This window comes from Chroicocephalus ridibundus, chromosome 7 (assembly GCF_963924245.1).
Source record: "Chroicocephalus ridibundus chromosome 7, bChrRid1.1, whole genome shotgun sequence".
NCBI classification, from domain to species: Eukaryota; Metazoa; Chordata; class Aves; order Charadriiformes; family Laridae; genus Chroicocephalus; species Chroicocephalus ridibundus.
Window position 1 is genome coordinate 59049998 of NC_086290.1, and position 23859 is coordinate 59073856.

The 23859-nt window shown below is 47.9% G+C and overlaps 1 protein-coding gene across 5 annotated transcripts in view; it reads left to right on the forward strand.

The window, feature by feature from the left end:
• Nucleotides 1-1896: 1896 nt before the first annotated feature.
• Nucleotides 1897-23859, forward strand: part of GTF2I (general transcription factor IIi) — a 78352-nt gene continuing 56389 nt past the window's right edge. For all 5 annotated transcript variants that reach the window (XM_063342601.1, XM_063342604.1, XM_063342602.1 and 2 more), the window contains exons 1-3: nt 1897-2195; nt 14848-14953; nt 16311-16449. In XM_063342601.1, coding sequence (XP_063198671.1) covers nt 14855-14953; nt 16311-16449 — 238 coding nt within the window. In that variant the 5' untranslated portion in view covers nt 1897-2195; nt 14848-14854. The remainder of the gene's footprint in view (nt 2196-14847; nt 14954-16310; nt 16450-23859) is intronic.

The window sequence follows — 23859 nt, forward strand, 5'->3', positions numbered from 1 at the left end:
GCTCATGTGGCTGCACCAGGTGGTAGAGAGGGATACAGAACAGTGGGAAGAAGCTTGTCCTGGAGAAACACCAAATTTCCACTCTTCTGAAGACCCACGTGGTAGCAACTATGGTCTTACCAGCATAAAGCAGCTGCTACATGTGACTCAAAATAAATCGTGATGTGATGCTGTGTAACCAAAAGGTATCTTCTCCGCCACCAGGAACAGCCCATACCTGCAGGACCAGGGGCTGGACGCAACTCCTGGCTGAGGTCCTGGCAATGAGCTTCCATTTCGGAGGCAGGTATAACCCCTCCTGTCCAACAGGAGGATTTGTGTGAGTCACTTTTGGACAGGGTGGGCTTAGGACATCTAAATGTGTATGAAACAGCGGTATGGGCTGTATGTGTGGTGAGGTATGGCAGGGAGATGACAGCATGTAGTTATCGTGGAATGACGCCTTCCACTAAAAATCACAGAACGGTTTGGGTTGGAAGGGACCTTGAAAACCACCCAGTGCCACCCCCTGCCCTGGGCAGGGACACCTCCCACCAGCCCAGGTTGCTCCAAGCCCCGTCCAGCCTGGCCTTGAACCCCTCCAGGGATGGGGCAGCCACAGCTTCTCTGGGCACCCTGGGCCAGGGGCTCACCACCCTCACACCAAAGAATGTCTTCCCAATATCCAATCTAATTCTGGCTTCAAACTGAAAGATGCTATTACCTGTCAAAAAATGCCATCTAAATGGCAAAGCGACCTGAAACATTGATTTAGAAAATAGTTGTGGCTGCTGAGCAAGATTTGGTATCCCCCGAGCTGCAGCCCTTCACCAAGGTTCAGCCCTTCCCTGCACGGGATCTGCACAAAGGAACCACCCACGTGCCACAGGGCGAAATCCTCTGGTTTTGGTGAAGGTGGTGATGAAAGTGGGTGGTGGCTTTTTTTTTTTTTTGTGTCTTTTGGGGTTTTTGGAGTGTTTTTGTATTTGGTTTTAACAGTAAGGTATGGGAACAGCCAAAGCATCTCCACAGGGCCCTTTCCCAGCAGATGGCTTCTGAGGTTTATGCCCCAGTTTGATTTATTGCTATTTATTTATTGCAACCAGGAGGAAGATGAATGTTTTCAACTGAGCACACTTCTGCTTCTTTTAGAAATGAGATTTACCTGAAATTGTAGTGTTTGGTGGTTCCTCTGGACCAGGTCTAAAAAGAGTTAATGTTTGGAAAATACCATTAACAGCTTTATATACATTGTAACAGTCCTAAACACTCTATAAACAAAATGTTGATATTTACAAAAATGGTAGTTTGCTTTAAAAACTAGCTATTTTTAACAGCAGGTCTGGTTTGTTTTTTATGTGGAGCAAATTTTGGCATGCCATGCTTCCCTTCGAATGGAAAACTTTCTATCCACGCTTACCACATCGAACCTAAATTCAAAGGACAGTAACAGCAATGTTACTAACGCATTTGCCTGGCCATGCCCAGGGAAACAGATCTCATGGACAGGATCGGCTGTGCTGAGCACCTTCAAGGGAAAAGAATAACCTAACTTGCAGCAATAGGGAAGTTACTTTGCTGTGAAGTTCTTTATTAAACCAGAAGCACGCCAGCTGCCTGTGGGGGCTGCTGCTGCCAGTGTTGGTCCTGGGAGCGGCCCTCGGCGTTGGGCCTGGATGGTTTATCACGGTGAGCGGCTGCCACGGCCAGGATGGAGGCAGCCACCGAATCCGACAGGCCGAGGCCATTTCGGGGCTCCCCGTCACCCCACAACCGAGGAGTCCCTCAGGCAGGACCGGGCGGGCCGGGGGCTCCGCGGGGCCAGGCCGCGGGGCGCACGGGAGGGGAAGGCGCTGAGGGAGCGGGGCGGGGGGCGGCCATCTTGCGGCGCGGGGCAGGGCGGGAGCCGCAGTCCGCCGCCCGCCCCTCGGCCCGGCCACACCGCCGCCGCCGCACTGCAGCTCCCGGCGGCCCCCGCTCGGGGCGCGCCTGCGCGGCCGGGCCTCGGCGGACAAAAAAACCTCTCCCTTCCCTTCCCCGCCCGCCCGCCCTCCCCTGGAGCGGCGCTGGGCTCAGCCCCACACCGTGAGGAGGCGGCCGGGCCCACCGCCGCGAGGCTGCGGGGAACTGCCTGTGCCGCACCCGGCAGCGCCTCCTCCGCCTCCTCCGCCTCGCCTCCAGCCCAGCGGGAGGGGGCTGTCCGCGCCCGGCGGCGGGTGAGTGGGGAGGGCGGCGGCGGGCCGCGCCGGTGCGAGGGACCGGACCGTTATCCCGCGGCGCCGTGAGGGGAGACCCCCCCGGCCCATCGCTCCTTGAAGGGAGGGGGGTGTGGGGGGGGCGCCCCCTCCTTAGCGCCGCGCGCGCGGGGGGGGGGCGGGGCTCCGGCCCCCCGGGGGCTGGGGAGGAGGGGGCGCTGCCACCGCGCTGACGCCTCCCATTGGGCGGCGGGCGGGGAGGGGCGGGGTTATGCAAAGGAGCCGCAGGTGGCCACGCCCCCTGAGGGCGGGGGGCCGGGGCCGGGATGGGACCGAGGGGCGGGGGGTGTCCGGGGGTCGGGGCACGGAGCGGGCAGCCCCCAACCCCCCGGAGGGTGTAGTGGTAGCCAGGGCTGAACCCCCTCACTCACACCGCCGCGGGGGCTGGGGAGGAGAATTGGGGGGGGAAAAAAGGAAACCTCGTGGGTTGAGATAAAGGCAGTTTAATAGAACAGTGACAGAAGAGAAAATCATAATAATAATGGTGAAAGAATATACAAACAGAGTGATGCAATGCAATTGCTCGCCACCCAGTGATCAGTTGCCCAGACCGCCCCCAGCAGCGATTGCAGATCCCTGCGTCCCCGGCCAGCCCCGTCTATACACTGGGCATGGCGTCTGCGGCGTGGGATATTCCCCATCTGTACACTGGGCATGGCGTCTGTGGCATGGGATATTCCCCATCTATACACTGGGAATGGCATCTGTGGCGTGGGATATTCTCCATCTATACACTGGGCATGGCATCTGTGGCGTGGGATATTCCCCATCTACACACTGGGCATGGCGTCTGCGGCGTGGGATATTCCCCATCTATACACTGGGCATGGTGTCTGCGGCGTGGGATATTCCCCATCTATACACTGGGCATGGCATCTGCGGCGTGGGATATTCCCCATCTATACACTGGGCATGGCGTCTGTGGCGTGGGATATTCTCCATCTATACACTGGGCATGGCGTCTGTGGCGTGGGATATTCCCCATCTATACACTGGGCATGGCATCTGCGGCGTGGGATATTCCCCATCTATACACTGGGCATGGCGTCTGCGGCGTGGGATATTCTCCATCTATACACGGGGCATGGTGTCTGCGGCGTGGGATATTCCCCATCTATACACGGGGCATGGTGTCTGCGGCGTGGGATATTCCCCATCTATACACTGGGCATGGCGTCTGCGGCGTGGGATATTCCCCATCTATACACTGGGCATGGCGTCTGTGGCGTGGGATATTCCCCATCTATACACTGGGCATGGCGTCTGCGGCGTGGGATATTCCCCATCTATACACTGGGCATGGCGCCTGCGGCGTGGGATATTCCCCATCTATACACTGGGCATGGCGTCTGCGGCGTGGGATATTCCTTTGGCAGCTTGTCCTGCCCGTGCTCCCACTCAGCTCCTGTGGGGACCTGGAAGAGTCCTTGACTTAACATAAACATCACTCAGCACGAACAAAACCAGTATGTGTTATCCACGTTCTTCTCATGGGGAATCCAAAACACAGCAGCTACCAGGAAGAAAATGAACTCTGTCCCAGCTGAAACCAGTAGTGACAGTACAGACCTGTGTCGACCAGTGCCCCAGCACTGGGGGGAGCGTGCAGGCAGCTCACATGAAGATACTTGCATATAGTAAGCAGATTGAATTTTATTTATTTTTTTCTTAAAATCTAGAGGTGTTTGGATTTTGTTCCCCTTCCATATACCAGGTGACTTAACATTGAATTCAGTCTAGTGCTTCAGTATCGCCCCCCTGCAGCAAATCTGCACTCCAGGAGCTGTGGGGGGCGTGGGTTGTCTGGGGAGGAGCGGGAGGGCAGGAATGCTCGGAGAGACCCAGGAGTGCGCTTCAAGTTGCCACATGTTGTGCCAGGGGAGGTTTAGGATGGATATTAGGAAAAACTTCCCCGAAAGGGTTGTCAAGCCTTGGAACAGGCTGCCCAGGGCAGCGGTGGAGTCGCCATCCCTGGGGTATTCAAAAGCCGGGCAGACGTGGTGCTGAGGAACGTGGGTCAGTGGTCACTGGGCCGTGCTGGGTTAACGGTGGACTTGACGATCTTAAAGGTGTCTTCCAACCTGTGGTTCTGCAGAAGGGCTGCTCGAGGCAGGGATCGGGCAAAGGTGGGTCTGTGCTGAGCAGTGCGGCGGGCAGCAAAGAGCATCCCCAGGCAGCAGAAAGAATTGTTACAGAAGCCTCATCCTGACGGTGAAGGGAGGTGGAGATAAAACCGTACGCCTGTCGGGGTGCGTAACATTACCTGCCTCTCGTGGATGCATCACAACGTTTTTAATCTTCACCATGTTTTGGGTATCGCCTGTTGTGTTTCCTGTTCTTTATTCGCAGGCTTCTTTTGCTTCTTTGGTTTGGTGTGTACGTTGCTTGAGAGAAACATCATCGTGGTGACTGTTTAATGAGAGCAGCCAGCCCCTTGTAGGCTGATCGTGTCGCTGAGTTGTCGTCAGTGTGTACAAATCTTTGGGTTAATATCTCACAGCAAGGAGCAACTTTTAGACCGTATTTTTAAATATACCAAATATTTCTTTCTGCTTGTCTAACTTTAACTCTGCAATTAAAATAACAGAACCCTATAAAACATATTTAAAAAAAACAAACAAAGAAATAAACAAAAAGAAAGGCTTGCAAATCCATTAGGTAAATTAGATGGCATAAAAATCTGTCCCCTATACAGCCTGGTAAGAGGCTCCTGGCAGCCCTTTGTCTTATCCATCAGGACGTGAGAACCTTTTAATAGAATTTTGGTTGAAACTTGTGTTCCTCTGCAAATTTGTAATTTCCTGACAAATAGTTGCTGAGGCATTCCCAAACTCTTGCTTATGGAATTGAGTTTTATTTCTGGTCTCGGATGCTAGGTGGAGAGAAATTTCTAATAGGATTGTGTCCTGGTTTCAGCTGGGACAGAGTTAATTTTCTGTCTAGTGGCTGCTGTGTTTTGGGTTTGGTATGAAAGGAATGTCCATAATGCATATTGTTTTAGTTGTTGCCAGGTGATGTTTACATTAGTCAAGGACTCTTTCAGCTCCCCGCAGGAGCTGAGGGGGAGCACAGACAGGACAAGCTGCCCACGCAATATTCCATACCATAGACACATGCCCAGTATATAAATGGGGAATATTCCATACCTTAGACACGTGCCCAGTACATAAATGGGGTTGGCTGGGATCTGTGACTGCTGCTGGAGATGGGCTGGACAACTGATCACTGGGTGGTGAAAGCAGCTTGTGTTGTATCATTTTATTTTGTATATTCTTGTACCATTAATATTATTATTGTTATTTTCCTTTTCCATACTGTTCTATTAAACTTTTTATTTCAACCCGTGACTTTTTTTCCTTTCCTCTCCTTTTCTCCCGCTTGTCCCTACCCTACGTGGCTGGGGGAGTGAGCGAGTGGCTGCGTGGTCCTTGATTCTGGCTGGGGTTAGACCACGACAGATTGACATAAATGCTTTAATTCGAGGAAGAACGCATGTAATTGATTCCATGAAAATCAGTGTTCTGGTTCATTTGTTTAAATACAATAATAGGAATAAGGGAGGGAAGCGCAGAGGGAATTAACGTGACCGACTAGAGGGAACGGATCACCGCTGAAGAGCGGGGGTGATGAGTTTCGCAGGTTCCCAGGGTGCCAGCAGTGATGGGCGGCAGCATGCCGGTGCCGACACAGTGTGCTTCAGTGTGTGAAGCTACCGAGAAGAGGTGTGCGCTTCAGGTACCGGCTGTACACTGATGGCATGATTTTTTTTCAAGGTGTTAGAGCACAAATGGTTGTTTAGTGTGAGTTTCTCTCTTTGTGGGAACCCCAGATGAATTAAAGGAGTTTTGTTTGCCCTTAAATCAGTTTGAGCCTTTTCTTTCCTGTGACCGTTGCAATATAGAATCACAGACCGGTTTGTGTTGGAAGGGACCTTAAAGACCATCTAGTTCTGACCCCCCTGCCCCGGGCAGGGACACCTCCCACCAGCCCAGGCTGCTCCAAGCCCCGTCCAACCTGCCCTTGAACCCCTCCAGGGATGGGGCAGCCACAGCTTCTCTGGGCAAAGAGAAGTTCTCTGTCGTATGTTCTATGACACTGAAACCCAAAGGACCAGCTCGCACGCGTGAGGACAGCAATTTCTCACTCTGGAAAATGTGCCAGCACCAATTTTGTTATAATTAAATAAATACCAATAGAGTTTAGACTCACTCACTTCTCAGATATTGTGTGTAAGTGTTGATGGACACACAGAACGGAAGTGGTTGCTATTCAACATGATCATCATGTTGACTAAGTAAATATAATTATACTGGTAAAGACAGAAATTATCAGATGGTCAGGACTGCTGGGATTAATATTTCATTTTGTTTACATGGTTTCACTGTAATTCCCAAATGCCTAGGTGCTGCAATAGGACACTGCGTACTTAAAAACAAAAAAAATAAGTGAATTGTTCCCCGAGTCTGCCTGGCTTTAATACAGAAATGGTCTTTTACACTAATGGTTTCTTAACTACTCCAGACTGGGCAATACATTCACTTCTATATAGTTGCCTTGTGAGGTATAAAGTTAGATACTGCATTTTCGTTTTATCTAAAATTCCGTGATTATATGTTGGTCTATATTGGAATCTTTAGAAATAATGAAAATCAAATTTAAATATCTCTTTGCAGACGTTATGCAGACTTACGAAGGAGAGAAATCAGGTGCTTTTAAAGTAGCAGTTGCTGGAATCGTGTTTTACTTTTCGAATGGTCCCTAAGAGTCGCAGAGGGAGTTGCCATCTAGGCTGCTGAAAAGCCGTCATATGGTGCTGAGGATCATAAAACTACCTAGAAAAATGGGAATTAGTTATTACTGGTTTTAGGGGGGGTCTCACAGATGTGTAATTGTTGGGTTTAACCCCTGCTGGCAACTAGGACCACGCAGCCCTTCGCTCACTCCCCCCTACCCCAAGGGGGAAGAGGGAGAACAAAGAGGGAAAAACTCGTGGGTTGAAAGACAGTTTAATAGAACAGTAGCGGAAGAGAAAATAATAATAATGGTAAAAAAATTTACAAAAATAGTGATGAAATACAATTGCTTACCATCTGGTGATGGTTGCTTAGCCTGTCCCCAGCAGCAATCACGGATCCTTGCCCGCCCTGGCCAGCCAGGAGAATATGGAGAATTTCCCACGCCGCAGACGCCATGCCCAGTGTATAGATGGAGAATATCCCACGCCGCAGACGCCATGCCCAGTGTATAGATGGAGAATATCCCACGCCACAGACGCCATGCCCAGTGTATAGATGGAGAATATCCCACGCCACAGACGCCATGCCCAGTGTATAGATGGGGAATATCCCACGCCACAGACGCCATGCCCAGTGTATAGATGGAGAATATCCCACGCCACAGACGCCATGCCCAGTGTATAGATGGAGAATATCCCACGCCGCAGACGCCATGCCCAGTGTATAGATGGGGAATATCCCACGCCACAGACGCCATGCCCAGTGTATAGATGGAGAATATCCCACGCCGCAGACGCCATGCCCAGTGTATAGATGGGGAATATCCCACGCCGCAGACGCCATGCCCAGTGTATAGATGGGGAATATCCCACGCCGCAGACGCCATGCCCAGTGTATAGATGGGGAATATCCCACGCCGCAGATGCCATGCCCCGTGTATAGATGGAGAATATCCCACGCCGCAGACGCCATGCCCAGTGTATAGATGGGGAATATCCCACGCCGCAGACGCCATGCCCAGTGTATAGATGGGGAATATCCCACGCCGCAGACGCCATGCCCAGTGTATAGATGGGGGCTGGCGGGGGAGCAGGGATCCGTGATTGCTGCTGGGGGCGGTCTGGGCAACTGATCACTGGGTGGTGAGCAATTGCATTGCACCATTCTTTTTTATCATTATTGTTATTACTATCTTCTTGTCCATTACTGTTCTATTAAACTGTCTTTATCTCAACCCACGAGGTTTCCTTTTTTTCCCCCCAATTCTCCTCCCCATCATGCTGAGGGGGAAGATGAGTGAATGGCTCGTGGTCTTGGTTGCCGCTTGGGCTTAAACCCCAACAAGGGCAGAGGGGCAGAGCCTCCCTGGTGCGTTAAGGCTTCTCCAGGGCTACTCCGCTGTCCTTCAGAGTTATTTTTATTCATTTTTAGGGGGGGTTAATAGCCTGGCTGCAGTCTTAGCTAAGAGCTGACCGCGCATATGGACATGACATTGCTCTCTAGCTGATGAGTCCAGGTTTCTACCTCCAAGGGAGCCAACTTCTGTCTGGAAGAGCTCACAGTAAGCCAGAGGCGATAAACTCAGATGGGTTGGAGTTAACTAAATGCTCCCTGGTATGTCCATATTGTCTCTCCTTCCTGCTCCTGATGTCGGGAAGCTTCCCCCTCTTGTTTTCGGTGTAGACTGTGGGCAGAGTTAAACTCTGCCAGACCTGCTTCTGCCTCTTTGCTTTGGATTGAGCTGGCTCTGAACATCTGGAACTGCTTTTGGTGTGGTCCAGCAGTGTTTGTGTTCAGAAAACACTGGTCCTGCACAGAGGTAACACGGATGTTGCTCATCCAAATTGATTCGTAATCCACATGCACCAGATGCAGATTGTGAAGAACTGGCGGTGGTTTTGTGCAGGAACTTCCAGATCCTTTGCTTCTATTTCTTTTGGGCTATGGCTGGTGAAAATACTTCCTTTCAACAAATAGTTGTGTATACCTGAAGGCAGGGGTGTCGCACAGTCTGAGCACCCTTGCTGTGAAGCTTGTGGTGTTTCTGCTACGCGTGAGCGGTCTAGAGGTTGGAAGGAGCTGAAAATTGTTGCTTATAGAGTATTTGTGTAATTTTGAGATGACCAATGATGTGTCATAACACGGAAAATGGATCATCCTAACGGGAAGGTGTAGGTCAGCTATGAACAGATGCTGGAGGGTGAAGGTGGGAATCTCCTAAGCCTGTGTGCACTGTGGCTGGGGTGGATACATTACTGAAAATCAGAAAAAACGGTGGTGGTCGGTTTGCATCGCAACAGAGTTGCTATGCTAGGTTAGCTAAAAACCATCAGACTGAAATTCCTCTGAAACACGGATCACTGAACCAAACTGTAGGAAAAATAACACAGATTTTTAGCCAAAATCTGTTTAAAGAGATTCATTTGCACTTAACAGCTTGTGAGTATTAATCTGTACGGTTTGGGGAGAACCAACTTCTGTCCTTTGTCAGAAGGCCAATATTTGGGCAGAGTTAAATATGCTGAAATTGCGTCTTGGCCCAGAAGGCAAAGAAGCCAAGCGGTGAAAGCTGCAAGAGCCAAGAAGCACTCTAGCTTCCAGTTAGATTATTTTTATTTTTATAATGGTATATTTTGTTATGTTTCTTCTTGTTCCAGCTTTGTAATGAAATGTGTACTTTTGTACTCTTCTAGAATAACTTTTTTTCCCCCTAATATCAGAAGTGTCCCGTGGGGATCTAGCAGGAGCTGGACATTTTTCCCCCAGGGAGCCGCAAATTTTCAGTGGTGTGTAAGGATAAGCTCACACAAACTTGCATCCAGCTGTATTTTGGGATTCTCTAGAGATACGTCCTTTTCCATCAATCTGGCAGGATTTGTTTTGGTGTTTGTGTCCTGGTTTCAGCTGGGACAGAGTTCATTTTCTTCCTGGTAGCTGCTGTGTTTTGGATTCCCCATGAGAAGAACGTGGATAACACATACTGGTTTTGTTCGTGCTGAGTGATGTTTATGTTAAGTCAAGGACTCTTCCAGGTCCCCACAGGAGCTGAGTGGGAGCACGGGCAGGACAAGCTGCCAAAGGAATATCCCACGCCGCAGACGCTGTGCCCAGTGTATAGATGGGGAATATCCCACGCCGCAGACACCATGCCCAGTGTATAGATGGGGAATATCCCACGCCGCAGACGCTGTGCCCAGTGTATAGATGGGGAATATCCCACGCCGCAGACGCCATGCCCAGTGTATAGATGGGGAATATCCCACGCCGCAGACGCCATGCCCAGTGTATAGATGGGGAATATCCCACGCCGCAGACGCCATGCCCAGTGTATAGATGGGGAATATCCCACGCCGCAGACGCCATGCCCAGTGTATAGATGGGGAATATCCCACGCCACAGACGCCATGCCCAGTGTATAGATGGGGAATATCCCACGCCGCAGATGCCATGCCCAGTGTATAGATGGGGAATATCCCACGCCTCAGACGCCATGCCCAGTGTATAGATGGGGAATATCCCATGCCACAGACGCCATGCCCAGTGTATAGATGGGGAATATCCCACGCCACAGACGCCATGCCCAGTGTATAGATGGGGAATATCCCACGCCACAGACGCCATGCCCAGTGTATAGATGGAGAATATCCCACGCCACAGACGCCATGCCCAGTGTATAGATGGGGAATATCCCACGCCGCAGACGCCATGCCCAGTGTATAGATGGGGAATATCCCACGCCGCAGACGCCATGCCCCGTGTATAGATGGGGAATATCCCACGCCGCAGACGCCATGCCCAGTGTATAGATGGGGAATATCCCACGCCACAGACGCCATGCCCAGTGTATAGATGGGGAATATCCCACGCCACAGATGCCATTCCCAGTGTATAGATGGAGAATATCCCACGCCACAGATGCCATGCCCAGTGTATAGATGGGGAATATCCCATGCCACAGACGCCATGCCCAGTGTATAGATGGGGAATATCCCATGGCACAGACGCCATGCCCAGTGTATAGATGGGGAATATCCCACACCACAGACGCCATGCCCAGTGTATAGATGGGGAATATCCCATGGCACAGACGCCATGCCCAGTGTATAGATGGGGAATATCCCACACCACAGACGCCATGCCCAGTGTATAGATGGGGGCTGGTGGGGGGGCAGGGATCCGTGATTGCTGCTGGGGACGGGCTGGGCAACTGATCACTGGGTGTCGAGCAATTGCATTGCATCACCTATTTTGTATATTCTTTTACCATTATTATTATTTTCTCTTCCGTTACTGTTCTGTTAAACTGTCTTTATCTCAACCCACAAGGTTTCTTTTTTCCCCTCTTCCTCCCTCTTCTCCCCTCCGTACTGGGGCCGGAGGCAGTGAGTGAGCGGCCGTGTGGTCCCTGCTGCTGGTGGGGGCTGAACCATGAGGGTCTGTAATGCTTAGCAAGGGGTTCGTGGGGAGGAGCTAGTTTGGCATCCTTTTCTGGAGGGATGGCTTTTCTGGAGAGTCTTTGGCTGCTTTTCTGGAGAGCAGCAGGATCATTTTGGGAATACCCACTTGCATTATATCAGTGAAGGCTAAAAACGTGTTGCTATTGCTTATTAAGACTCTTCTCTAAAAAACGCATGTCCCATAATTTTTTGTCCCCCTAATTTTCCATCTGTATTCTTTATACAGTTAAATAAGAGTTTTTCTTTATAAAGCTTAATTTTTTTTTTCTTTTTTTGCTTTTTGTGTGTCTGACAAGCAACTGCTGGAGACAGTACCCGTTACTGGTGGGTTTATCGAGATTGGTGTGTGTGCCCCCCCATGAGTACCGGGAAGATGGAAAGTAACTGTGTCCTGTGGGTTTGTTCTCTCTTGCCTTGAGTATTTCTACTTTTTTGGCTCTTAAAAGTAGACGCCAGCAAAAAACACGTGGAGTGAGTTACATGTTGGTTTGATGTGGCTTCCTGAAACGCTCCTGGTTTTGTTCTTTGTTTTTTCCCTTGTAAATGGACAACTCAGAGGCTTTTTAGCTCTATGTGGTGGTGGGCTTCTCAGGCAGTGTGCTGGTTTTGGCTGGGACAGGGTTAACTTTCTTCACAGTAGCTGGTCTGGGTCTGTGTTTTGGGTTTGTGCTGAAAACAGTGTTGATGATACAGAGATGGTTTTGTTATTGCTGAGCAGGGCCTGCCCAGAGCCCAGGCCTTTTCTGCTCCTCACCCCACCCCAGCAGCCACGGGCTGGGGGGCACAAGGAGCTGGGAGGGGACACGGCTGGGACGGCCGACCCCAGCGGACCACAGGGGTATTCCGTACCCTACGGTGTCTGCCCAGTATGTAAAGCTGGGGAAGGAGGAGGAAAGGGGGGACGTTCGCAGTGACGGTGTTTTGTCTTCCCAAGTCACCGTTAGGCGCAATGGAGCCCGGCTTTCCTGGGGATGGCTGAGCACCCGCCTGCGATGGGAAGCTGGGAATGAATTCCTTGGTTTGCTTTGCTTGTGCGCGTGACTTTTGCTTTACCTATTAAACTGCCTTTATCTCAACCCACGGGTTTTCTCTCTTTTAATCTTCCGATTCCCTTGCCCGTCCCACCAGCGGCTGCCGGCCGGGGTTAAACACAGGCAGGAATGGCCAAATGCTACATCCTCAGGACTCTACCAATATGTTTTCACAAGGCTTTGTTCATTGTTACAAGCCTTTACTTGGGCAAAGGCTCCTTGTGGCGCAGTTAAACTGAAGGATTTATAGGTAATTGTAACTAATATTAACTGATCTGGGAGTTCTTTTTTTGCAATATGTAATTAAGATTAATAGATATATCATAAGTGGTACTCTGGCAGCTAGCTTGCAATCGTTCAAAGGATGGTTTTTAAATTGGCCTTTTTGTGTAGCACGTTGGTAATGGGTCGGGTGTTAGGTTTTTTTCAAGGCTTTGCACTGGGGATTTACGTTGGGCAATGGTGTTGTCAAGCACTTTCTAAGGGCTGGATCTTGGAAAGGCAGCCAGGTTCATTAGACCTACTGAACCATAGCCCACGCTTTCTAATAATAAACACTGTCCCAGTGGTATAGATAAGGATAGCGGAGAAAACTGTTGTTTGAAAGGGAGAAACTGGCAAAATGGGAGGGGGGAATCTGTCAGGAAGGTGTATTTGTGCCACTGCTGGCTTGGGAGGTGTTGAACTGATGCAGAGCAACTGCATCAGACAGTGAGTAGAGACACGGGAGAATGGGGAGATGTGTAGTTATGTTCTATTTCATCTTTAATACTGGATTGTTAAGATAAAGTTTTTAAAAGTCTAAAAGGGTTAGGTCACTAAATCACTGCCAGCATCTCAACCCTAAAGGAGTTCCAAAGATGAGCTTGGGAACTCTTATCAGCTATCAAAAATCATGGCTCAATGAAGACTCATTTATTTACGTCACATCATCATCTCCCTTTTCCGTCTGATATTCCACAACCAGTAAGTAGGATGTTCCTCTTCCTCCGGAGGATAACCCTCCCCATCCCCAGCGGACCCTCTCTTGGGTCACTGAAGCGATCAGCGTGGTTCAAACCTCCCATTACCTTCATCCTCGAACAGCTGCTGACTGTGCCACTGCCACTTTATCCATAACACTGTTTTAAAGCTATTTAAACCTTGCTGGTCTGTGGCTGGAGAGCCAGAAGGCTGCCTGCTGTCTCTTGGGGTCGTCAGCTTTTCCCTCCCAGTTTGCAGGACAGAGTGCTCGAAGTCCTCTCAAAAGAACAACACAATGCCGTTTCTTCAAATGTAAGCAGGTATTAGCACATGGAATGGTTATTTGTGCTGCCCTGGCTTGTCTGAACGTCTCATAGGATACACGTCACCTTTGAAAACTTGAGCCACTTGTGTCCAGGTTCTACAGGAGCAGCAAGATGTCTCATCGAGCTGTTGTGAAACGTCTCGTTTATCTGAGCTATCTTGACTTTTTAGGTGATTTTTCTCAAGACTTGCCCGTGGAGCTGTAACAGCTACATCTCTACTGGTTCTCTCCTCCCCGAGGCATGTCAGGTTATTGCTTTAGATAGGTGTAAACATAGCAAGTTGCAACACTCCGATAGAAAAATGTGCTCTTAGCAGCAGCTGAAACTTCATCCTCAATGTAGTCATTCTGGTATAGACAGGTCTGCCAGCAGGAGGATAAACAAGTCCTGATTATTACTTATGTCTTAAACGAGTTGAAAGTGTCCCGAATGACATACAGAAAATAGGTTTAAATCTCTTTTTCTGGGTCACTGCTGAAATTTAGTTTTTAATTTTAGCACCTTAATTGGGACTACTCAGCTTTGGACTTAATCCTACAACTGAAGAACACGGGAATAAAAATGTGATGTTCTGGTTACTGATACTGTCGTCTCCGAGGCCATGATTTTGGGGCAGGGGGGTGGTGGTTTGTTTTGAGCTAGGCCATGGTAATTACAGGGAGGATTGTTCTAATACTTGTGCCATAACCATGATTTGCCCTTTCTTTTCTGGCCATTAAATGCCATTTTTTTTGGCTGTGTTTACCTAGGCTGCTGGAATTGCAAATATGCTCAGAAAGAAAAATCGATGTAAATTCAGCTAATCAATTAATATGCATCTATCTAGGCACAAAGGGTTTGTGGTCAAGACATGGCACAACACTTTAACTTTTGAATGTTTAGCTCCAGCTTTGGATGAAGCAGCGGAAAGCATGAAAGAGCAGCAGAGCGAGCGGTTCCTCCCGTTACTTTACCTGGATATTTGCTTGTGTACGTGTGTGTGTGGTGAGGTGTGTTCAGGGGCTTTGAATATTTTTATTTTCTTTGCTTGCCTAAGAGAAGCTTTAGTTTTCTTGCACTGTTGTGTGTATCTGAACAGGCTTTTTAATTTCATTTTATAGGAGGAAGATGGCCCAGACTACCACACCAGCAACGTCCGTCCATGATGAGGACTCCTCTGAAAGCAGAATGGTGGTTACATTCCTCATGTCAGCGCTCGAGTCAATGGTTAGTAGAGAAGTTAAGCAGCTGCGTCATAACTTGGCCTTGACACGTGCGGGATTACAGCAACGTATTGCCTCCTGCTGGGAGCAGGAAAGATGTCATGTTACATCTGAACCTTATTGCATGCTGTCCCACCAGCTGTAACTCTCTTTGCGTGTGGAAAATCATGCTAACAGCCTTTGCAACAGTCATCTTGTTTCTTGTTGCCCTGTGGTTGTTTTAAAAATTATTTTGTCAAATTAAACAAGTGGGAAATATTTCTTGATTGCTCATGTAGAGCATGGTTGAAAGGCAAGAACATGTTCTGGTCTTTGTCATCTGTAATGCAGAGCGGATGAATGGTCTTGAGGCTAATGCCTTGTCCTCAGCTGCTGTACCAATTCAGTGAAACTTCTTCAGAAAATACTTTCTTTTTTTTTTTTTAAGTTGGCGTATCACCTGTTTTGCAGAAGTTATTTAATCATTGTGTGATGGGGTTTAAAGTTGGCCAGGGCTGTGAGTGGAAATGCCTGTCCCGTTGCCTCACGGTTGAGGCACCGTCAAAGATTTGGTTCTTTAAAATTGTTTTCTTAAATGATAAGCCTTAACAAAGTTTTTCTTTTTGGCAATGAAACTTTGAGTGGGATGGTTATAAAATAATTGATTGCACGCCTTTTTTTCCCCAGTGGATGTGTTCGGTTCCTAAAGGCTTTGTGTCGCTTTTTCCTCCCATGCTGCAGTTGTTGGTGTCTTTATAGGTCACAGCAAACTCCACTCTGAGCCCGTAGGAGAAATTGACTTTTTGTGACCGCTTCTTGATGATCTCCCTAATTTTCTTAACATCTGTGCTCTCTCCTTGCGCCGCAGGCTTCCTGCATTACTTCTTTGCCAGGAGTTTCTCCCAGCAGAAGACAGGTAGGAGTTGAGAGGGAAGGTGCAATCTTTCCGCTCCGGAGGAACTGGGCTGAGCCCGGCGGGCGGGCAGCCTCCTGCTGGCGTCACGCCTTTCCCAGCAGAAACCCCCGGGATAACCGCGAACTTCTCTTGAAAGTTGGGGTTGGTGTAAGACACTCAATATGATTATCTAGCAGGGAAGGGATAATTTCACGTGGCTTGATGTCATAAATCATTCTAATTAAAAACAGTGCAATCTCTGGGTCTAGATGAGGCCTTAATTTCACTAATGCATCTAGAATGCTTTTAAGATTCCTGATGAAAAGCACTCCAGATGTATAAATTATCCTTTGCTAATGGCTGATGTTGTGTTACTTGCAGTACCTTTGAAGGGTGGATGCTGGAACCAGAAGTAATAACTGTTTTACATACCACAAACATTTCTTTTAACTATGGTAATAAAAGCCTTTTGTTTTTCTTTTTATAGTGTAAAGAACTTGCCAAGGCCAAGGCAGAAGTTGCCTGTATCGCTGTATATGAAACAGATGTGTTTGTAGTTGGAACTGAAAGAGGAAGAGCATTTGTCAACTCTAGGAAAGATTTTCAGAAGAATTTTGTTAAATACTGTAAGTTTCAATGTTGTGTTTTTGTATTTCACAAGCTGCCTAATGCGTATTGCATCATGCTAATAACTTTGGGGAGCAAAGTTCTGCGTATCGTGGCTACATGCTATAATTACGTTGGCAATGGCAAAACCAGCTGTTTAAGAACATAAAAATGATCAGTAACAGTGGTCTTATTTGGAGAGTTATTTCAACTCTGGCTGGAAATGTTCATTTTTTTTCTTAGCTAATGTGACAGAACTAGCACAATAAGAAGTATTAGGCTGTCCACCCTCACAACACATCCTGCATTTCCTAGTGCATGTCAATTTTTCTTTGTATCCCCTCCTCCAAGTCTTTTTTCGGCTCGCGAAGGCTGGGTGGGACATGGAAGAGGCAGTGAACTGCTGCTGCCGGCTCAGATCGGCCGGGGTCTTCAGATCACTTCATGCCTTCTTAAAGCAGACGCACATTTTTGATATTAGTTTTTATGTAGCTTTTTTATATCACTGTAATTTATTAGAAACGTGTATCTATACCATAATGACTTAAAGTTACATCTGCATTTCTTTTGTACTCCTTTAAGTACATCTAGGGTGGGCTTTTTGTTTAATTTCATTTTTATAGGAAAACAGTGGAACTTTTGTGTCCGTAAAATATGATTCATGGAGTACAGGACAGTATTTTTAGGAGGTAGGTTTCAAAGATTCAGTGGCTCTTTGGGGGAGCACTAATGTTGTTGATGGGCACTACTTAATCAATAGCAAAACGCACGTTTACTTGCCTGGGGAAAGGGAGACGATGCAGGTCACGAGCCGGGTATGAGAGAAGAATCAGTCTGGGGGGAGTTTTAAAAGCAACAGCTGTAAAAACTTCTGGCTTGACTAATTAAATACTGCTTGGAAAGCAGCTATGTTTAATCTTTGACAGAGACATTTGCACTTAAAAATGCTTTTGCTGCTAGCCAAAATTCTCCTGAAGGTTCTGACTCGAGGTCATTTGTTCATGGTGGGGCTCTGGATTTTTGCCACCGTCCTGCTCGCTTGGGCAGTGACTGTCTGCGCACGTAAGTGTGTTTACTCTAAGGAAAGTCACCACAGCGTTGCACTGTAACAGATAACTGATAGCAAAAGGCAGAATTAGGACCTCACTGAGGAATCGAGTATAAGATGAGTCAATTTCTTTTTTATTTTTTTACAGGGGCAGTCTTCTGATACTGGTATTTATGAAAATTCTTCGCTGAATAATGGGGCAGAGTTCAGTTTTTTGCCTGATTTCTTTTTTGTTTTGTTGTTGTTGTTCCTTAAAGGGCCTCCCTGCTGTCCTAGATACTCTGTTCTATAGCCAGCACAGTGGTATCATGGGCCCTGGTATACTGGAGACTTTGTACACTGGGCACGTCTGTCAGTAGGGGGTCTGAAATAACTGGGGTTTGGTGTTTGATGTCCCTGGCTAGATCTGTGTTTCTGGTTCTGTCCCGTGGGAAGCACTGGCTTCTCATCCAGCCTTGTGTTCGACTGTATCAGACATGGTTCCTATAGGAATGTGCATGTGTTTAAATCTTACCTTAGTTCTGATGATCCCCATCCTTGCTTTATTCCAGTTACAAGGTACTCATTCTTGGCGGTGTTTCTGTACTGTCAGGCTGACGAGATTAAGCAATATCCACTTTGAAAACGCTGTTTTCATTATGCTTCTTGCCGAACATTGCGGTGTGGATCTGTGTGACTAAAGCCGACTGACCCCAGTCACTGCTTTCCAGGTTTCGCCAAGTGCGTATCCCCTGTACTTCCTGGGGGATTTTGATGCTGGAGGTAGTTTTCTCCTGCTGCTGACAAAGTTGTTGATAATTCCAGAAAACTTGACTTCAGAACACCAATTTTTAGGAATAAGAGTATTGCGTGTTCCTGGTGATGCTGATTCCATCACTGCCTTTGACGACTTTGAAGTCGTGATGAAGTTTGTAGTGTAGTATCTTTTGATCTCAAACTTAGAACTGTGGAGGCAATAGCTCCTTTCCCCACACGCCTTCCTTCTTCAGTGAATATGAAAGCTAGCCGTACACAATGCCAGTTGCAATTTTAGTAGGTGTTTTGGAAAAACACAGGAAGGCCACAGTCTGTGGTTTCAATAAGTTAAGAGTTGCGCCCTTCTTGTTCCTTTATGATTAATAAAGGCTTCCAAGAGGTTCTTGCGTTGCTGTTAGAATTAAACCTTTAAAAGTTCAACTGCGATGTCAGTCTGTGGAACACGTGGTGCTGAGAGTTACCTCCCCACTTGTGTGGGTCTCTTCGTTTTTCCCTTAAGTATGGACCAGAAGTGTAGTTATTACACATTCCTCTGGTTACGTCTGACTATTGTGACAAGCCAGCATGTGTCTCCAGTCTTTACTTCCACTTTTCCCACAGCTCCTTTGTATAGTTTGAGTGAATACGGAGAGTTTTCAGAATTTGGAGGGCTCAGGCTTCATACCCACCGCTTATTTTTAGTAATGAGTATCATTACGAAATTGATGAAATGTGTATGTGAGGTTTGTGAAGGAAGTAGCACATACGCTTTCTAGCAGTGTAGGACTGATAAAAGCAACAGCGGTTCAGTGAAAGCAGCACTGGAGTCTGGTTTCTTGCGGTTTCCATTCATAACAACTTTCACCCATGTGGGTTCCCTAACGCCGAGCTGCAGGGGAAGGAGGAGCCCCACACGTATCTCGTGTACCTTGTTACCTAAAGAAAATGTGTTAGAAACAAATTATAGCGATGGTTTTTTTCATGTTAATATGGGTTGTGTAGTGATCGTTGAAGAACCAGTCAACAGGCATTAATTATTTGAAATGGGGTCAGGTAATATATCCTTCTGAGCCGTGCTTAATTAAGATGGCTGTAAGCCCTGTGTTACAGTGAAAGGGTATGTTTCAATCAACGTAGAACGGCGTGTGCTCGTACGCATAACACGTAACTTAGAAAACCTGCAGTGTCAGTTATTCTAAGCCTGTGTGAGTTTGTATTTTACATAAAAAGAGTATATTCTTGTAATGCCTGCTCGTCTTTGGAATATGGACCAGCAAGCGTACTTGTGCACTGTGAGCAGTCACGGGCATACACGTCTTGCCCTACCAGTACCTCTTTGTGGTAGTTGCTGTTCCCTGCTGGTGTGTATTGTGTGGTCCTCAGTTCCCCTTGGATGGCCTCGGCAGGATGAAGTGCCTTCTTGCTCTCGGGATTGCTGTGGGGTTGGGGGTTATCCGCCATCCTGAACAGGAGACCTATTCCTGGGGTGTCCCAAGAATGCCGTTCCCTCCGTGTATTCACCTTTGTCATCTTGGCAGTTTCCCTTGAGGTTTGGTCAAGGTTTGGCATCGGCTCTGTGGAATTCATTCTCGTTTGAATGGAACTGGAGGTTTATAAAACAAACCAACCAACAAAAATCCAGAAGAGGCCTCATCATCCCCAGGTTGTATTTGCCTGTCAGAAGTGAACTTTCAGAAAAGCATCCTGTCTCAGAAACACTTTTTTGGTCATCTGCTCTGGACTTTGAAAGAGATTTACCCAGCACTGTGTGTTCCATCCCATCTGTCAAGGAGCTGATTGTTCTCCAAGACTCCCGGTTCCTCTGCTAGCATTTCCACCGGTACCGGCTGTTGCACCATCGGTATGTAGGTCACACGGAAGCCTAATCCTGCTCATTCTGCAACTTTCTGTCAGCTCTCCCAGTCGCGCTGCTTTTTCCTTCTTTGGTGCCAGGGCTCTGGGCTCGCTTGGCTGAGGGGGAGCCATCTTGCATCTGTAGATGGTTCATCTTGGATGATGGGTCCTTTATTTTTAGGAGCCTTCATTTTCCTTCTGGTGGCCTCAGGTTTCCACGCTGATGGTATGGGCCAGAGTTTGGCTTCAGACTTTCCTACAGAGGAACTTGTGGCACTGGCTGGAGCCATTCCCTATGGAAAAGCGCATATGGATGCTACAGCCCTAAAGACCTGCTGTTTGAAGGTGGCAGCTTCCTCTGTTTGTTTGCCTCTCGTTATCTGTCTTAACGCTGTTTCTTACTGACAAGAGGTACATGCACTCCAAATTGCCTAATACGTTTTTTCAAACTAGAAGTATTCTGTGAAATAAAATAGTCAATACTTCCCTTGTGATTGAGGTTTGATGTTTAAAAAATGTTAATATTCGCCATTGTCTCACCACAGGTGCATTTAGCTCCAATATTAGCAATAATAAAAGCAATGCTATCAACAGGGCCAGACCTACAGAGCAACTTAGGTACCTAGAAATCTAGAGCAAAGCTTCTGAAAGTCTCCATGACATCTCTCTGTAGGCATCTAAATAGCTCATAAATAGTGGTTTTGTCTTGAACTGTGTTTTCTTTGTAGGTGACGATATCCAAAAAGTACAGTGTAGAAACACATGACTTCAGTATTTTTTAACCAAAGCTCAGTAAAGTGTATAGCACATTGGTACAAATATAAATTTAAACATGCTGAAGCTCTGACTGCACGTCTTGCTGCTTTCTTTCATTTTTCTAATGGATGAAGCTATTGGCACGTTCCGTCCCATCTATGTGTCGTCTGTGCGCTGTCACTGGAAGCAATGCCGAACGGACTGTGGGGCTGCGGGTCCCAGAGCATCCTGCACAGCTCTGGTGTTCAGAGGATGATAGGTGGGAGTCAAGCTGCAGTAGCGTGAACGCTTTTATTAACTCAGTGGCTCCGGGTTAATTTTAGACTTGTGCTTAAAAATGTCTGCGACTAAATCTGCTGAGATAGCCCCTGACACTGCAGCTCGCCAGTTCTCGCGTGTACTGCACTGCTGGTCTGGACGTAGTGCTTCTGTGGTACTTTATTTGGATGCTCCAGTAATGCTGCAAATAGAGTATGAGTGCAGTTGATTTGCTTCTTCCTTACTATTGTGATTACCCCTGATTATATTCTGTGTATCTCACTTGTCGTGCCTACAGTGATTGGGAAGCAGTATCTAAATGGGGTGTTGAGCTTTTCAGCTCTGGAGCGGAATGTCTCAGGCTAGAAATTGAGTACAGAGTGAATCCCCTGACCTGTGTGGGAGCAGCCGAATACCTCTTCAGTATGCCTCTAATAACAGAGGCTATTAGTGGGTCTAGCTGCTATTGATTGTATTTGTTTGTCCTCATTATAATAGCTGAAGGACAATCTTCATCGTCATCTCTGTCTCTGATGATGTGCTACGCTATTATATTCTGGATATTCTGTAACTAGCTGACGTATTTTTATGTTGCTCAGAGGCTAATCCCTTGACACTAACGCAGCTAGTTGGAAAACACCAGTTCTTTTTGATAATGCAGTACCAGTGTGGAAACTGGATTCCCACAGTCATTTTGTTTGGCCTTAAACTGTTCTGTGGCCAGCTGAGATTTCTGTGGCTTTTACTGCTCCTGAAGCTACAGAATGTTTTGGAAGAGAAAGGGGTCATTAAATCGTAGACATAAATAGTAAATGAAAGAAAAACAATAAGAGGTGGAGGATTAATCCTGACAAAACCCTTGTGGAGTTGCATGGATGCCATCGCTAGGCTGTTACCTATTTTAAATGCAAATGGGGGGCTGTATCTATGACTCTTGCTTTAGCTTTGGTTTTCCAGTGCACTTCAAAATGGGTGCACTTTACAGGATGCGTAGCAAGGAAAAAAGGGTGTTGAAATAGTTGCTTTTTAAAGCTGTGACTGTCAGGATGCATTCCTGCTGCCAAGCCAGAGCTGTTTTACACCTCTGTAGCTTTCGACCTCTTTTTCCATGCCAGATTTCCTTCCAGCTATTTGGGAGCGGCCTCTTTGAAACGGCCTCTGCTAAATGCTTGTTCTGTTTGAGGATCTGCTGGAACAGGCTCTTCCCCGTCACTTCTAATGGGAACTCACTCAGCTGCGTCTCTTGGTTGTGTTCCAGAGTTTCCACTTCCCTTTTGGCAGCAGGTGACTTGGAATAATTTGCCCTTCTGCAGATCGTAGACCAGCAGAGATGGACGGCTGCTCCTGGCCATGCTGGCCGTAGCCCATCACTGTTTCCCAGGCTAATCATGCTGGCACCATAATGTATTTACTCCTACCGTATCTGTTGCTTGAGACTTAAGACCTTGCATCTCTGCTAGTGGAAGGAAGTGTTCCCGTGTCCGTTTTACATCATGGGAGCCAGGTTGCATCATGCCTGTTCAGCGATGTGTTGATACTAACCTGACGAGCGCTGCCCAGGGTTAATCAGGGAACAGTTTCATAGTCCTTCTTGCTTGGGAGAGTTGTGGGCATGGTAACTGCTGCCTTCCTCTTGTGCGTCTCCTCTCCTGTTCTCCTGCAGCTCTCTTGGTAAGATGGTCTTCTGCCTTTGCGCCCAGGGCTCTGTGTGACTGTAAAACCTTAGCACTGTGAGTTAGCTCTGGGGTCCCCGTCTCCCCAGGACGCCACAGAGCTGTCTGGAGTGCCCCGATGGCTAAAGCTTGTGTGGTGTCTTTCTTTATTTCATCATACAATCACAGAATGGTTTGGGTTGAAGGGACCTGAAAGCCCACCCAGTGCCACCCCCTGCCCCGGGCAGGGACACCTCCCACCAGCCCAGGTTGCTCCAAGCCCCGTCCAACCTGGCCTTGAACCCCTCCAGGGATGGGGCAGCCACAGCTTCTCTGGGCACCCTGGGCCAGGGGCTCACCACCCTCACACCAAAGAATGTCTTCAGAGTATCTCATCTCAATCTCCCCTCTTCCAGTTTGAAGCCATTACCCCTCATCCTGTCATTACACTCCCTGCTCCAGAGTCCCTCCCCAGCTTTCCTGGAGCCCCTTGAGGGACTGGAAGGGGCTGGAAGGTCTCCCCGGAGCCTTCTCTTCTCCAGGCTGAACCCCCCCAGCTCTCTCAGCCTGTCCCCGCAGCAGAGGGGCTCCAGCCCTCCCAGCAGCTCCGGGGCCTCCTCTGGCCCCGCTCCAGCAGCTCCGGGGCCTCCTGATGTTGGTGCCCCAGCGCTGGACACAGTGCTCCAAGTGGGGTCTCCCCAGAGTGGAGCAGAGGGGCAGAATCACCTCCCTAATAAATAAAAAGCACGAAGATTAAGATGTTCCTGCTGGAAAGCTCGGACAGTTTGCTGCGTACATTGTGGTTGCCTCCAACGCTCAGGGCTTCTGCCTTCCCAGTCTCTTGAAGTATTCACATCGTACTCTCTGTATGGCAAGCACTAGTTCATGCTTGGTGTCTCTTTCTGCCCCACCCATAGTTTCTGAGGGAATTTTTCTATTGTGGTTGTAACTGCCTAATACATTAGCTGAACGGTGTTCATTCTTGGAATCCCCAAGAGCTTTTTTTGATTTAAGTTTCAGTCACTTTCTATTTTGTATTTGCAGAATGTAGCTATGAGTTAAAGCATCTACCCTTAAAGGCTTCATCAATTTGTTTCTAATAAATCATGTGCTTAGGGATTAGTTTA